The sequence below is a fragment of the Mesitornis unicolor genome, unplaced genomic scaffold (genome assembly GCF_000695765.1).
Source record: "Mesitornis unicolor isolate BGI_N332 unplaced genomic scaffold, ASM69576v1 scaffold35927, whole genome shotgun sequence".
Lineage (NCBI taxonomy): Eukaryota > Metazoa > Chordata > Aves > Mesitornithiformes > Mesitornithidae > Mesitornis > Mesitornis unicolor.
In genome coordinates this window covers 962-17,058 of record NW_010196373.1, presented here as the reverse complement: position 1 = coordinate 17,058, position 16,097 = coordinate 962, and the positions used below count along the sequence as shown (strand labels likewise).

At 49.5% G+C, this 16,097-nt stretch overlaps 1 protein-coding gene across 1 annotated transcript; it reads right to left on the bottom strand.

The window, feature by feature from the left end:
• Positions 1-1,228: 1,228 nt before the first annotated feature.
• LOC104543773 (cullin-associated NEDD8-dissociated protein 1-like) lies at positions 1,229-14,281 on the bottom strand. Its single transcript, XM_010188454.1, has 14 exons — positions 14,142-14,281; positions 11,828-11,982; positions 10,578-10,701; positions 9,687-9,943; positions 9,240-9,345; positions 8,448-8,590; positions 7,105-7,397; positions 6,249-6,390; positions 3,513-5,018; positions 3,068-3,163; positions 2,268-2,437; positions 1,993-2,157; positions 1,669-1,776; positions 1,229-1,456 (listed from the first exon to the last, which is right to left on the bottom strand). Exons 1-14 carry the CDS (start codon positions 14,279-14,281, stop codon positions 1,229-1,231), a joined length of 3,633 nt encoding a protein of 1,210 aa, XP_010186756.1.
• Positions 14,282-16,097: the final 1,816 nt, after the last annotated feature.

Sequence of the window (16,097 nt, the reverse complement as noted above, 5' to 3'; positions counted from 1 at the left end):
GGCGGACTTGCAGCGATACGCTCGCTGGTGGCAGCGACCTGCAGCAGTGCCGCTTGTCATGAATTCAGGAGCGCGTGCTGCTTCACAAGTAGGTCTTTATTTGTTGTACCACACAAACGGGATGCTCTTTCACACACATTATAAATATTTTTCACATCAACCACTCTGTCGGAAAAGGAGAAAAGAAAGCTCGTTACAGCTCCATGGCTACCAGAAAGGCATGAGGGTCTTGTTCTCTCACTCGCTGTTACAGCTGCTCTGGGTCTTTTTACCCCCCTACAAAAGCAGGATCTGAACTCGACAGCCACTGCAGAGTAAGTTTGCAAGTGGCAGAAGAGCTGAGGGGAGCTGGTTGCTCGTGCTGTGCTCTTGGCTTTCCCACCTCTTCTGTGCCACTGGAACAGCGAGCGCCAGCTTTCCTGCATCGCTGCTGCTCTGGAGTGACCAGAGCTCGGTGCTATTGCTGCCCTCGGGGCTGGGCACTCCACAGAGCAGGGGTGAGACCAGCATTAAATGCAAAAAGCCAGAACCCCATGGTGTAAGGTTTGTTACTGTAACGCAATCAAGTAATCTGCTCTTTGGGAAGTGGCTGGGTGAGGTATTTGGCAGTCAAAGCTGTAAAAATGGAAGTGGAGCAGGACGGCTTTGTGTGGCACAAACGCTGCAGGAGCCCTGAACCATTGGTGCCCGTTGTGGGGATCGGGACCCAGGTGGGAGCCCGAGGGTCTGGGCGAGGCACTGCCAAATGCAGCCCCTGCAGCTCAGGTAGTGCAAGGCTCCCTTTTTGACACTCCCTCCACAATTACAGTGCTGATCACTAATTGAACATGTGACTTCTGGTTTTTAGCCATGGTATTTAGTGAAACAGTAGAAATACATCAGGCAATTTCGGGTAGAAAGTGCATGTGCAGCGATTAAAAAAAATGCTTTAAAACTATGTTTCTTTGTGCTGCAGTAAGGAAGCAGTTTCCATTTTTCACGGAACCACCCTGAATTTCAATTGCTTTGTACACCCCTTAAATAAATCAGTACACAGGGCCTTGAGCCCCTGCTCTGCAAGAGGACACGTTTCCCTCCTCTCACACATCCCAGTAGGATTTAGCGAGTACGGCTGGTACCAGCCCGTGACCAGCTCGGTGCCCTCCTGCCTCAGCCCTCTGTGGTGTCCCCGTTGGTCGCTGTCGGTCACGGTGTTGAGGGCAGGAAGGTGGTGGAGCCGGTGTGCAGCTCAGCTCATGTCCATCAACTCGGAGGTGGGGAGGGAGGCGGAATCTTTCTGAATGCTCTCAAAGAGCGAGGCCATTTCAGGGTTGGATCTGATCTGAGATAAGAACTCGGCCATCTCTGGACTCTTCTCCACTTCAGGGATGGTCAGGAGAGCAGCAACTGCTCTCATGGCGGATCGCTTCAGCTCGTCCTGCTTCTCAAACTCCTGTTTCACAGACCCAGCTTTCACCTGCACACCCAAAGCACCCTTTTTAGTTGGCGTTAGAGGCGGCCATGCAGGCACAAAGAACAGACGGATGCCAGCAGGGACGGAGATGAGCAGATGATTTTCTATCTGGGGAGTGTGGGGAGGGGGCTGCTCGGAAGCAGTGACAGAGGTGGCCCCAGCAGAAGCGGCTTTGGGCAGAGCCCACCCTTGCACCACGCTGTGCCCGCTCTTACCTTCGTGGAGCAGGTGGCCCGGAGGGGCTCGATCAGCCGCTCCAGCCGCTGCAGCACGGCGCTGGGGCACAGCGTGGACAGCCGGGCCAGCACGATGAACGTCAGCATCTGCAGAGGAGCAACAATGACACAGGCACTGCCTCGCTGCCCCCTGTGGCCCCCGGGCCCTCCCCGCTGCACCCCGTGTGCTGTTCCCCTGAAAGGAACAAGAGACAGCACGGCCGGGGCACCCGGTGGTGCCACATAAGCTCAGGTCAGGGCCATGCTCCCAGGGAACCGTAAGATCAGTGACACCACCACCTCGCAGGCAAGGCCAGTACCCACCCGAATGTCGTAGTGATCCTTCAGTCCATCCTCCACGTGGTTCAGGTACTCATAGATATCCAGGCGGTCGAGGCAGCTTTCCAGCAGCGTATACATGCACTCAAAAGCAGCTTTCCTCACGTCAAGGCCGTCATCCACTGTGTGCTTGAACGGCCCCATTTCTACCTTAAACAAGAAGAAAATACGGCTGTCACCTAACAGCAGACACAGCGACAGCTTCACCTCCGCTACCTGCAGAGTCCCTGCGCCCACGCCAGACAGATTACTTGACTTACCTCCCGGATGAGCTCCCTCCTGACCTTCGTCTCGTTGTACAGGCTGGGCAGGACGGCACTCAGTAAATCTCGGATCAAGGAAGGTTTGTTGTGAGCAGCAGAATTAAGCATGGCCAATGCCACACGTCGAACGTTCAGGTCTGGGTCCTGAAGAGTGTTTAAGAAGTCACCTGTAGGGTACGAACACGTCGGTCAGTCCCGCTGCAGTGTTGTGGCAGTACTGTAAAAGCAGATCACAGTGGATTTGAAGGAACCCTCAGAGCCATTAGAGATGCCTTCCCACCCTTCATTTGGGATACAGAAAGTGGAAGAAACACGATTTTGTGCATTTAGGCATAAAACCAACCACCACGATTCCAGGTACCTCATCCCAAAGACAAATCAGAACCTGTGGTATCCAGGGAAGTTGGTTTTTTGGAGTTTGGGTTTTTTTTCTTCCTCAGATCTCTGAAGCAAAGGCTTAGTTTTATACAGCAGATCTGAGATGAAGGCTTCCTACCCATAAGACCGTTTTAATGTAGGTTTTACAAGATCCTTGTCATGAGATGCTTGAATCCTAAATTCAAAGGCAGAAGAAACTTACGCTCCCGAAAAAAACTCCATCACTAATGGACCATACCCAAGAGCAAGGTGTCAGAGCATTTAACAGACTCACGTGGCGGTGTTGCTCTTTTATCCCAAAAGCAGAAAACACATAAAATTTGACTGGATGAGATGAGGTTCACGTAGGTGTGAGAAATCCCTGGGCTGCCAATGGTGCCCAGCACATCCCACGCTCACTGCGATCTGTAGCACCCTACCTATGCAGCCCTTCAGGAAAGCATCCACCGGCTGTGGCTGGTCTGTAATCGTGAATTTGACTGCAGTCACCACCGTGCTCCGGGCATGGGGAGAGCCTGCAATGAAGAAGGGAAAAGAAAACAGTGGGAGATCAAGGGACAAACTCCTTGCTGTAGCCCTGAAGTGCACATCCTGCTCCGGGACACACTGCACACGCGCTGAAGAGACAAAGAACAGAGGATCTGTCTACAATCTCCTGCTTAAACGCTGCCCAGCACAGGCAGCGCGCGTGCAGTTCTTGTTTCCAACACCCTCTGCTCCTCTGATCCCCCTTGCAGAGATCCCTTTTTTCCTTCCTGCCTCTGCAGACCAGTTTTGCTCCCTGTTGCACCCACCAGCAGCTCAGGTGAGGACTTCCCAGCAAAACCCAGTGCTCCCCAGTCCCACCACTACCCTTCCCATTACCTGACGAGAGCTGTTTTTTCAGCCGGGGCAGCAGCTCGGAGGGATTCACCAAAGTCAGCTTCCCCAGGCATTCAGCCACCACATTGCGCGTCCCTTCCTCCGTACACTCGCAGTGCTTAAAAAGGAGAGTCCAAATATCCTCCACATAAGGTTTGAGGCCATCGGCCGGGGAGGAGCTGATGACTTCCTTCAGAGAGTGCAGCAGGAGGTACTGTCTCTTAGGCTGGCTCCCGATCTCCTTCAGCATGAAGGGAAGATATTCCTTCAGGTTCCCAGCGCTGATGTTCCCCAGTGCGTAGGAAGCGGCAGATTTCACCTCTTCACTGGGGGAAGTGAACGCTTCCAGGAGGACAGTTTTGAGCTCTCTCTGAGCGCTGAGGTTCATGGTGCGCCCCATCTCTGCCAGGGACAGGAAAGCCAGCACTTTCACAGCAGAGCTGGACTTGGGGTTTTTGGCATCCTGGATGAACTGGTTCACTGTGGCCGGAGCTTCCTTTGGGCAGGCTGAGGAAAGGGCCGCCACGCACTTTGCGATGGAGGAGTACGCCTGCCTGTGTAACGCCACCGACGCCCCGGCTGAGCCCGAGGAGTCAACGGGCACCGTCAGCCGCTTCATCAGCTCCAAGTAGCCCATGGTGGCCGCCTTCGTCAGGACCAGAGCCTGGAAGAAGTCAATGATGGCGCTCAGTGCTCCTCCTTGGAGCAAGGGCGAGTGGACCAGCTGCAAGATCTCAGCAAGAACCGAACCGCTGATTTTGGAGATGCAGGACGGATAAACCTTGGCTAAGGTGGTGAGGAACGTGACAGCCACCTGGGACACGTGCATGTCATTCTCAGTGATTAAGGCAGGGAGCTCCGCTAGGATGGACTCTATCATGGCAGGCTGGAGGCTGTCACTGTAGTTCTTCACCAGCATGTCCAGAGCAGTCAGGGTGCTCAGTTTCAAGGCACGCTGATTCTTCCTCAAGAAGGAAGCTAGAATGGGGAAACCTTCCCCTAGAATGGGTCTCAAATCTATTTTGAGTGGAGAACTAGCAATTGAGGTTAATGCTTTGACTGTTGTCAATCTGGTGATTTCGTTTTTGAGCCTCTCCAGAAATATCTTCAAGGTTGGCTGGAGATCAGTGCTCAAATGGTCTCCCAGGTGGTAAATGATCTGTCCCATGCAGGAGATTGCACGCTCCTTCACCTCCTGGTCGATGTCGGCTGCCTTCAGCCGCTGCAGAGTGCCAGGGAAAATGTCCTTCACGTAGGGCTTGGCATTGAAAGTGCAAGACTTGTCCAAGGGCCTGATAACTTTCACAAGCTGCTGAGTAACGAGCAGAGCTTCTGAAGTGATCTTATAGAAGGGGTCTCCAATGCAGGCCACAACAGGAGGCAGCAGGGTTTTGATATGAGGATGAAATACCTCCGGCTGGTGGTTGCAGAGAAGAATGTGAAGGAATGACAGCGCATCAATCCTCATGTTGGAGGAGCTGGACTTATCGGCCAAGGAGAAGACCAGACCTGTGCAGAAGAGACAAGAGTGGCTGCTGTCTTATTTCATCAAATGTTTTTTATCAAACCCACTCCCCACCTCAAAACATGGACACAATCAGGATCTGTTTCCTTTCTGTCCTCTCTCTGCCCAAGAGGTGTATGCCATTAGAGAGCTACTCTCCTTGCTGTCTTTCTGCTGTCCAGGAAGTGGCGATTCAGACAGAACTGCTCACTGTAGCAGTCCTGGATGCCTGGCTACAAAAGCTGTTTAAGAAGTTAATTCACAACGTCATCCTGGGCTGAGATGAGAAGGGATCATTAGTCAAATGTTAGTAACTATGACAAAACAGTATGAAATCAAGACTGGGAAAGCCTAGCATCAACAACAGGCACTGCAGGTGTTCTTCTTTCCTTCTTCTGTGGGAAGTCTTGAAATAAAACCAAGCCCGAAAGCAATCCCAGAGCAGGGACTCTGTGTTTACCTGCTTTTACAACTTCTGTTGGTATTGTCTGGCACACAACTGTGGACCATTAAAGATGGATGGCCTTTGCAGAAGGGAGGTACTTCCAGTTCCCATTTCTGTGGCACATATTTATGTGTCCCAGAAGACTGAAGGAGAAAATTTACAACACTGCTTGACACCCCTGAAGTTATGCTTGACTCTTGGTGTGAATGTGTTTTGCCAATCTATCAATTCATAAGAGAGAGGTGCATGGATCAGGCCCAAGGACAATCACAGGAGACTCATTTATATTTACTATACAGCCACACCAAAAGCACAGGCAGGACCTTGGTGTGAGGAACCTTTCAGCAGTGTGGGATGCTTCATGAACCTATGGCCAGGAAAGTGCAGAGAAAAATGTGGTGGTGCAAATTAAATCATCAGTCGATGCAAATAATTTTAAAATGCTGCTACATTTTGTAAAGAAAATGACACTCGTGTCTCAGCGTGCTAACAGCGTAATTCCAGAGAGCTTCAAAGGAGGCTGCAACAGGCCCTCCTGAGAGCATCTCTTCAGGAGACACTGAAAATGAGTGTAATGTACTTCTCCTGGCTTTCAGGGGCAGACAGAAGCCAGGACTGTCCTGGGAGCTGTTCAGCACATCAACCCAGAGCACAACTGGATGTGTATGCCCTGGTGCTGAGCAAAGATAAGAGACAGAAATATATCTGGAACATGCAGGCAAGGAGCACACGTGTCAGGAATGGCCTGAGCCAACCCCACTCCTTCACCCAAAATCATGGACAAGTTTACCAGGGACAAGCACAGGGATGTGATCTGCCAGGCAGCCAGGAAGAACAGTGGCCAGCTCTGTCAGGAGGCTGAAACAGCCCTGTCGTGATTTGATGCTCTTCTCTTTGAGCTGCTTGTGCAAGGCCTTGACGATGTTTGGGACCTGCAGTTCAGAAAAGAAAACCAGAAAGAAAGACATGCATCATCCCAGGGCACAGAGCTGTGCTACCAAAGCAGCTTCATCAGTTGAGCCAGAGGCACTGACAGTACAGCAAGAAACAGCACCCGTACACCAGGGATAGGTACAAAACAGTGCACCAAAAGAAGAGAGATGGTGGGGACGTTCTTCTCTTTTCCGTATTCTACAAAAGGACTCCTGACCAGCCCTTCCTGAAGTTGGTGTTATCCCCTAATGAAGCTTAAAGAAACACATCAAAGCGATCAGACCAGGACACACTGCTAAAGGAGGTAAGAGATTTACGATTCCTTCCCTGTCTGCTGTCTCAGGATCTAGCCCCATCACTACATTTAAACTTGGACACCCTGCCAGTGTTTCAGTGAAATCAAAGAACAAATCACAGAGCTGAGGTACAAGTTAGTTAACTAAATAGCTCAGACACGTAGGATGATTATTCAGTGATGTAATTACATTTTGGCAGAATTTGGATTTGAACCCTCCTGCTCCAAGGACCCAGCAGTCAGTACTAGCATTGGCCAGAGAAAGCTGCTCTCGTGGCTATGCTATTCTATAACAACAACATCACTATTTCCAGTGTTCTTTTGTCTTCTTCTAAAATGGCACGTGTGGACCACAGCGTTAGGCAGAGCCCTTGTCAGCACTTTCGGATATAATCCAGCCCACCTCCTCCTCGCACACCTGGTTGCGAAGCATCGTCAGGGGCACGTCGTCTTTTCCAGAGGCATCTGAAGCATGCAGCCAGCTCTGGGTGGGCAGCGTTTGCTTCAGCAAGGAGATGTAGGCGCTGAAGATGTCAGCTTTGACGTTCTCCTCCCTCTCTTTGAATCTGCTTATCAAGACCGGGGAAAGAGGTTTGTAGAAGTCCTGAAGGAGATCGTGCCGGCTGCTGACAATGGCCTCCAGGCACTTTGCTGCGGACCTGCGGACCTTCCAGCTGATGTCATCATCATCGCTGTATTCATCATCACTTTCTGGAGAGAACACGAGGGAAAACAAGGCACAGTGTTAAGAGAAAACAGAGCTGGAGGATCACGGCCTCCTCAGAGCTGCCCTCTCCAGCTGAGCAGATACCGGTAGCTCACAGACACCTGGGAACACATCAGAACAGCTCGTGCCCACAGACATCACTGTCAGCCAGTACGATCTCCCTTGTGACCAGGGAAAACAGGAGTTTGTCCAGTCTTGTAAATATGTAAGACCACACCAAAGATTTCTGATTCCTTTTCTAAGCAGAGTAAGCTACAAATGCTGGCTAGCTGCCTGGTTAAAAAAGGAAACACTGCAGTAAGTCTTTAACGGCAGTTTCTAGATCTGTCTGTAACACCCTTCTTTTCAAGAAACATTTTGTCAGGGCCCCATAAGGGGCCACCTCTTTCACATAATCCTAAGCCTACTGGAGCTAAACTATGGGACAGACAGGAATGGGTGTTACAGCTGCCCTCAAACACTTGGTGTCACCCCCTGAGGTGTGGAGAAGCCAGAGAGCTGGCAGTGTTCACACAGCCCATGCAGATCAACCAGGTCAGCTGCTGGGAGCACGGCCCTGAGGTCTGCCTGGCACTGCACAGCACCGACACCTTTGGGAGCACAAGGCAGTTCCAAACAGCCAGGTCGGCAGAGTGGCTGCTTCTCAGGATGTCCAGGTGCTAAGCCCAGCTGCTTGATGGATGTGCGCTAAGAAACCCCCGCAGTCAGCAGGCACGGGAGAAACAGCACCTCATTGCGTCAGCACTCCACCGAGCTAGTCCAGAGGTCAAGTGTCAGTGTTTTCCTTGTCGCCTAAGGCAGGCACAGACCTGACGACTTTGTCAGAAAAAAGTAAAACCAATGAACTCAGAATTACTGCTGGGACTTTGCACATACAGCTATGCTACCATCGGTAAATTAAAACAACATCTTTAAAAGAACCAACTGTCTTGAAGCAGATCTGAAAAGTAACATCACAGAGGGTGAGAAAGCAGGAAGGGGAGAAATGTTAACCCGGTGTTCTGCTGAGCACAGTCATCCTCACAAGCAGGCACCTTGCTCTTCATCCTCCCCATTTTCCATTTCCATCATCTCTTCGTCTTCCTCATTATCATAGTTGTAGTTTGGGTCAAAGGTGATGTACTTCAAACACAACCCCATCACATTAGGGATGTGAGGGTCAATTTCCTTTGGGCACCTGTCACAACAAATAAAAATCCTCAGAGTTAATAAATTAAAGACTAAGCAATTTTAAGTATCCAAATAACATAAGTCATCCCAAAAGGATCCCAAAATGCTTCACAGATGATATGGACATTTTGTGAACATGAGTTAAACCAGAGCTGCTCCTCCCTGCTATGCATGAAGCAAGACCACATTCTCCTGGGGAGGATGCAATCATTTTTCTAAGGAAAAAAAATAATTAAATTCCCTTCACCACCCGGCTGAATCCTCCCTCCATGGGAGAAAACCTCAGCAGCTCTGCAGGGCTCCTTTTCCAAGATAAGCAGCAAACATTTGGCCAAATGACAGAACCGCAGCTTAGCAGCTCAGCAGCCTGAGCCCCTTCCTGCCCCCTCCACGTGCCCTCTCACTGAGGAATCCTCCCAGGAAAACTCCCACTCCTGCAAGACCAGTACAGAAACACACTCTCACATGCTGAGGTCAAACAGCTCTTAACTCCAGCCCAGCTCTGCATGTAAAGGCGGGATTTCATTTGTGAACTGTCTTTCCCAACAGGAATGCATATGGGAAGGCGCTCAGCCCTGCATGCTGAATGTGGAGATATTTACAGCAGGAGGACACCGATGCACGGCAGGGTGCATGGCTGTTCCTCAAGCACGCACCTTCTCACGAAAGACTCGAAGGCCTGGAAGCAGTACTCTCGCAGCTCATCATCTTCCACGTTACAGTACTGAACGATCAGAGGAATTATCCTCTCCAGATGTTCTCCTGGCAAAGACAAAGCAAGCAGCAGTGAAAAGTCATTCCAGCCTTCCCTCATGTGAGCAGCTAACAGCTCAGCCCCCTGCCACTGCCCTGGGGTGCCCAGCAGGGCCTTCCTGCCCTGGGCCATACGGCCTAGCCTCGCAGGGGTTTTCAGCAGATGACTCTTGCTCCTTGGCTTCAGCCCTTGCTGAAATTTCAGTCACGGAGCAAGCTGGGATGAGAGACCCTTCCAAGTGGAGATCAGAGACGTTAGGAACAGAGCGAGCACGCTTATTTTACACTAGAAGGAGCTGCTCTGAAATGCACACACATTTCCTAGTGTCATCTCATGCTACTCGACCCACCTATGCGGTGTCCAGCCTGCCTACTGATGCCAGCGACACACTGAATGTACGTCCTGGTAGTGGAAGTAGACTCATTCCTCTTCAGCTCAGCAAGCAGATGCTCTGTGAGTTCTGAGAAGATGCTTCCGCTGCAGGTCAGGACAAGATGACCCAGGGCAATGATGGCCCTTTTACGTACTGCCAGCCTGGGGCTTGTCAGCTGGGGAAGGAGGCAGCTCAGGATGGAGGAATGGAAGGAGTAGAGTGTTCCCCCCAGTCTGCAACCAACAGCACAAGACACAAGTCAAAAGTCAAAGCCTCAGAGAAAAAGCCCTCTTGCCAGCAAAAAACGTAAAAATCCTTCAGCTGTGAAGACTTCATGCATGTTGGGAGAGGAAAAGGGTGGGTTTGGCATTTTGGTCTGAACACTGACTTGTTCTGTACAACACAGGAAGAGGTTACTTGACTCCATCCTGGAGGATTTTGATTTTGACGGTGTCCTTCTGGGTGACCTGGGGGTTTGCCAATGGTTTCCTGCACCCAGCTGACACATGACACTGTAACTCTGACTAATGTAACATGAGAAACAGGCAGCCAGGGAAAAAAATGACTGTGCAATCGGATCACAGGGCTAAAATAAACTTCTCTGCTTTGCCCTCTCCCTCCCTACACTTGTTTGAACTGAGCCGTTGTGGGATCCATCACCACTGCACCGCTGTTCCCAAACACAGAAGGGCTCAGCATGCTGTCTCTCATCCCTGCTGGGGAATCTGCTCTGCTCGGTTATTCAGACAACCCAAACCCCTTATTTTTAAGTCCTCATAGTAGGATGAGGGAAATACTGGAATCAAAAGCAAACGCACACGTGCAGCCCCCAGCCGCACACAGCTGCCAGAAGGAAACCCTCTGTACCTGCTCAGCATGTCTGACAGGATGTCCAGAGCCTCCAGCTGCACAGACACATCCTCCTGCTTGCCAATGGCTCCTGTTAGCTGGGCTGTGATCTTTTTGCACACGTTTGCTGTCATGGTGGAGCCTGCAAGAGAGAGGATTTTTCCCACTGTCAGTTAAAAAGATTACTTTTTACTGCTAAGAACCTCCCACATTAAAAAAAATACCACCACTGGGAGACCTAACCAGAACAGCAGCCAACGAGCTTTTGTTTGAGATGGTGGACACACTGCAAACAGTGAGGGATCCCCACCGCAGTATGATGCATCAACTATTTGGAAGAAGCTTCTCTTCTCAGAGACCATCTTTTACCCTAAAATGCCCTGGCTGTCTCACAAGCAGCTACCAGGCTCATGCAGTCCAGGGAGTAGAGCCGGGTGGGAACTTTCTGGCATGTTTTCTCCTGTTTTAACTTGAAAAGGCTCAGTTTCAACAAATCAAGGTTTTCTCAATAAGAACAGTCTTGACAGAAACTGCTACCCTAAAACAGCTTCAGTTTGTGTAGTATCTGTTAAATAAAGAATTCTGAAAGGGTGGCTCACAAGAGCTTAATTTTGCAGAAACTGTGGTCTTTACATACCAATTCTAGTTCTCCTCCCACCCTAAAATCCAGCAGCCTGGCAGCACTGCCATGGCCACCCGCCATGAAGGAACACAAGGTACATGAGATGGCTGCAGAGGAAACTCAAATCTCCAGAGCCTTGGGTATTCCCTGAAGAGCTGCTGCATTTTTGAGATAGGTATTTCTGAACACAGCAGCAGCCAGAGCAGCTGTGGCAGTGGGAAGACTCCACAGAGCCAGGCTGCGGGCAGGCAGTGGAGCGGTGCTGGCACTGCTGAGATCGCACAGGGCGGTGGCACTGCTGACGTGGACACCAATGGCCCTGCCAGGCTGCCCGACCAGCAGGATCCCGACACACACCAAATGCTTTAGGATTGCCATGAACAAGAAGGGATCTCTCCAAGAACTCAGATGCAGTTTCAGACTGAACATCCTCAGTGTGACCAGCGAAAGTTCTCATCTCATCCCTTCTTTGGTCTCAGCAGTGTCTCAGCTTCTGCTCTCTTTCCTTCTCATTTCATTACTTGTCCTCTAGCAGGTGAATACGGAACCTGTAGCTTTTAGGCCCTGAAGTCCACACTTTCCTCTCTCTCCCCAAGGCTGTGACTCCCTATTGCCCCAGTATGACAAACGGAGACAGACATTTTACCTGTAGAAGCTGGTGGCAGCTCGGAGATGACAGTCTTCAGTCCAATGCTGGAGATGTCCCGCAGCTGCTCCTTGTCTGACAGCATGTTCGTGCACAGCGTATCCACGATGGTTTCCACCTGGTACTCCTTCACTTTGCCAACCAGTGGACCCAGACTGTGGGAGAAGCCAGTCAGGATGAAGAGGAAGAGGGATGCTTTCCACCATCAAAAGGGATGCTCAGGCTCGCTCCTCCTCAAAGGCAGCTCAGCCCCAAGTGCAAATATTAGCAATTATCAATATTATCAGCATCAAGTACCAACACCCCGTAGCATGTTGTGTCCCGAGGTTTACACACCCTGCAGTGCTGCCTCAGTTAACTCTGTACCAGACCTCAGTGAATTTGAGATTAGAGGAGGACGCTTCACATCAACTACTGCAAACATGAGGCCAGTTAAGATCTCACTGGAAAATACAGCTCAGAAATTGTGACACAATGGATTTGAACCAAAGCAACCAAGTTACACAGAGTAATGGTAAAATCTACAGTTGGACTTTGGAATCCACAGTCAGTTTTAGTTGTGGGGTTTTTTTTACAAGTCATACAGAAAAGAGGGACTAGAGGTTTTGGCTTTGTATGCTGCACGACCACTGACCCCTGGGGAGTGCCATCAATGCTGCACGTCCACGCTGCTCAAAAGGAAAGGCTACCAGTTGCCTGTAGAGTACAAAACGAGACAGACACACACGCAAGGCTTTCAACGTGCCCTTCTTTCACTGCAGCTTACACCCAGGACAGGTTCTGCTCCTGACAACCAGTAGTAAAAGTCCCTGACATGAGCGGGTGCTGAACAGGACTGACAAAACATTGGCTTGATGCTTTACATTTCCTTAAGAGCTTGTATGAGAAGAGATGGTGCCAGCACTCTCCAGTGTTTATCGCTGGACCCAGTTCATAAAATCTTTGTACAAAAATGCGTTCTCTGTCTTCTTTTTCTCTCTTCCTTTTGGCACAGCTCCCGTAATGCAAACTCTATGGAACACGTATGCACAGGTAGCTGTGTCCCTGCTCACACCACAATTACCCCTGACAGCACGCTTAACAAACACTGTACACACAGTGTTTCCCAGAATACACAAAGCAAACTCACATGCAGCCTGTTCTGTATAAGACTATTCCTAAATTCAACAGTTGGGACAGTAATAGCTGTTTAGAGTCTCAGTAGCTACTATGAAATACAAGAATTAGAAGAGAAATACTAAATGATAAGATAATAATTGTGCAAGTCCAAGCAGTGTTCAATCTTACACGTCGACATGCAGAAGAGAACCGATGGTTATGACTGCTTTACAGGCAGGGAGACTGAGGCACAGAGAAGCTAAGGAACTCATCTACATTGAAAAAAATGTCACAGAACCAGAACCATGGCAAGTGCCAGAAGTCAGGACAGTGGGAATCAAAAAGAAAGGGCCAGAGGTCCCAGGAAAAGTATAGGGATAGGAGCAATATATGGTTAAAAAGAAGGGAATATGAATAAGGTCCACAGTAGGAAAAAATACAGGAACCCAAAGTTGTCTTTAAATGGCCCACCTTTCTGGAGCCCTGTGCGTGAACTGACCCACTCAATCTCATTTCTAGAATGAACACTCGCGTTTAGCCATGCTGGGGGAGAGAGACAGGAAAGAACACGTCAGCAGTAGGATCACTTCATCAGATGACTCAGTAATAAAGGAAACTTCTGCCCTTTTCGTTCAGATTACAAAAAATATTGAAATGGTCAAAGGCAAAGCAACAGCACAGGCTACGCTTAAGAGTTAAAGCAGGGAAAAAACCCCAGTGCAATACAAACTTTACTGAAATGCCCCTGAAGGGTAGGATTTGGTCCTGAAATTCAAATGCCATTTTTGAAGGGCTCTGCACGTTTAGTACCATCCCTATCAAAAACAGGAGCACCGGGAAATTCAGCACAAGATTTCAAAGCCCGAGAAAGGAGAGGAACTTGATGACCAAAATTTTATCCTGCGCTTCTCTCTAAAGAAATCAAATCTCAGGCATGCTAGTTTTAATACAGCAAGATTAATAATGTGAACACTGAGCTACTTCCAAAACCCCCTGCTGCTTCCACAGAGGTATCCGTATGCTCCTCCTTCTGAATATCAACAGAGAAAGAAAAGCTTCTCTTGCTACCCCCACAGCACGAGAGGGAAAGCCCCTGCAAGGGGAGCTCTGAGTTAGGAGCCGATGCTGCAGGGCCAGGCTGTGCTCAGCGCACTCTGCAGCCTGCGACAGCTTTGTTATTGCCAAGGAATGCAGTAATTACTGCTGAGGCTCTTACCACTTGACAGCAAGGTTCTGCACTTCCCCGTTCTTGTCCTCCAGCAACTTCAAAAGCATTTTCACAACTTTCTTCTCGCTGTCTTCATCCAGCTTTATCGAGTCTTTCTGCAGTTCCATCATCAGGTCGTTGGTGGCCATAAACCTGGAAGAACATAGAGCAAAAGTGGGTTGGCTGATACACAGACACAGAGGCATTTCCTTCACATCACTCTGGACTATGAAACTTGACAATTAGTGCTTGTATGAAAACACATCCAAACACTGCAACACTTTACACTGTCCTGAAAAATAGGGTACAGTGAATTATTACTGTCTTACAAGTGGAAAACTCAGGTGGAGGTAGCTGGTGAAAAGGCTTTAGCTAAGGAATCAGTGAAAAGGAGAAACGTATGTTCTCTCCTCTCCTTAAAATATGTAACAGGGATGGGGTAATCTAGAACTCTGAAACTGGCACCCAGCTTGTGGATTTTATCTGAGTGACTAAATTAGGACTGTGCTAGAAAGAATCATGGGTATTTTTTCAATTCCCAGGCCTAGGAAACCAGTCCAGGGTCTAGAATGCACCTGGCTCTGGTCCTTCTGGCTTATTTGGCACTGATGGTGTGATCCCACCCATGGAGAACAGGATCAAGCTACCAAGCTAAAAAATGAGAAATAAAGTAATGACTCCAGGCAAACTATACCTTACAAGTTCCCCAGGCTGCATTTAGATTGCAGTTGTTCAGCCCAGCCAGAGTTTGCTCACATCCTTCTGCTCCTGGGAGCCTTTGCTAATGCAAGCAGCTGTGTCACCCACACACCCACCTTGCTCAGCGCCCTCTCAAAGTTTTGTGAGTTTCTTCTGTTCTAAAGATACCAAACATCTCGCTACACCAAGGCGCTGCTGGTGATGGACGCAATGCTGTCAATGGCGTGCAAGGGATTTTACCACTTGGGTACAAAACAATCACAGCTGTTGCGCCTGTGCTGCAGCTTCCATTGCTGAAAAGATCTCCACAAAAGCTACTTTTTTCCAGGATATGTGCAACCTTGACCACCCACATTCCTACATCTGATTCTTTGGTGTCCCTTTATTAAGCAGCACTTGTCTGCTCTTCAATCATTATCCACTGTCCAATTAATTACACTCACATTTAATTAACACTACAAAATAATATTTGGCACAAGGGAACATTTCTGATTGTACTTCTTTTCTCCCATGAGCAAAACCAAGCAAGTATTTATCATTCCAGCCTAGAAGGAAAACCCAACTCCCAGCTGACTGCTAGTCGATATCACTTTCTAAAAGGGACAATGTCAAAATGGATATTGAGAAGTTCTGGGAAGCATCTATTTTCCTGGGGCAGGACATGTAAAAGGCATTAGCACAGAAGTCTGAGGTTCTGAGGAATGCAAGTGTGGTTCTCATGTGTTGGCTCCTTTCTAAAGTTAGCCCCGGCACAGGGATGGACCTCTAAAAGCAACCACAGAGAAGCTCCTCCCTCTCATTTGCCAGATGATCCCTCCACTTCAAATTGGACTCTGATGTAATTTGTTCAGCATGTGAGAGCCCTCATGCACCAGGGCAACACTTGTGTCTTCAATCTGCCAGCCCGCTCCTGAGCGGCAGCGAGGTACATCTGGACAGCCAGCCTGGGCGCCAAAACGAGGGAAACAGAGGGACTCTGACCTGTGGTGTTAACAACACGCAATTTATTTCTGATTCTGCAAGAGCGATTAAGTTGCACTCGCAGTCCAATGTCAGCGTAGAACAAGCATGACCAATTATGGCCACAGCCTGAGCGGAGTCTTTGCAGCAACACACCCAGCTTTCAGCCCGGTGCTGCTGTCCTGCCCACGGTGCCTCGGGAACTGGCACACGGACCTGGCTGTGAGAGGGAAGCAGGCGAGACCTGGACCTGGACCTGCTCGTGCAACGAAGACAGACAACAAACGGGCTCACATCTGACAGTGT

Coding starts and splice junctions, on each gene's coding strand:
- LOC104543773 (XM_010188454.1), bottom strand. CDS start 14,281: ATGGCCACCAACGACCTGATGATGGAACTGCAGAAAGACTCGATAAAG. Junction 5,019..6,248: donor CATCCCTGTGCTTGTCCCTG/GTAAACTTGTCC, acceptor TCTTCTGCACAG/GTCTGGTCTTCTCCTTGGCC. Junction 2,438..3,067: donor TTTCCTGAAGGGCTGCATAG/GTAGGGTGCTAC, acceptor CGTACCCTACAG/GTGACTTCTTAAACACTCTT.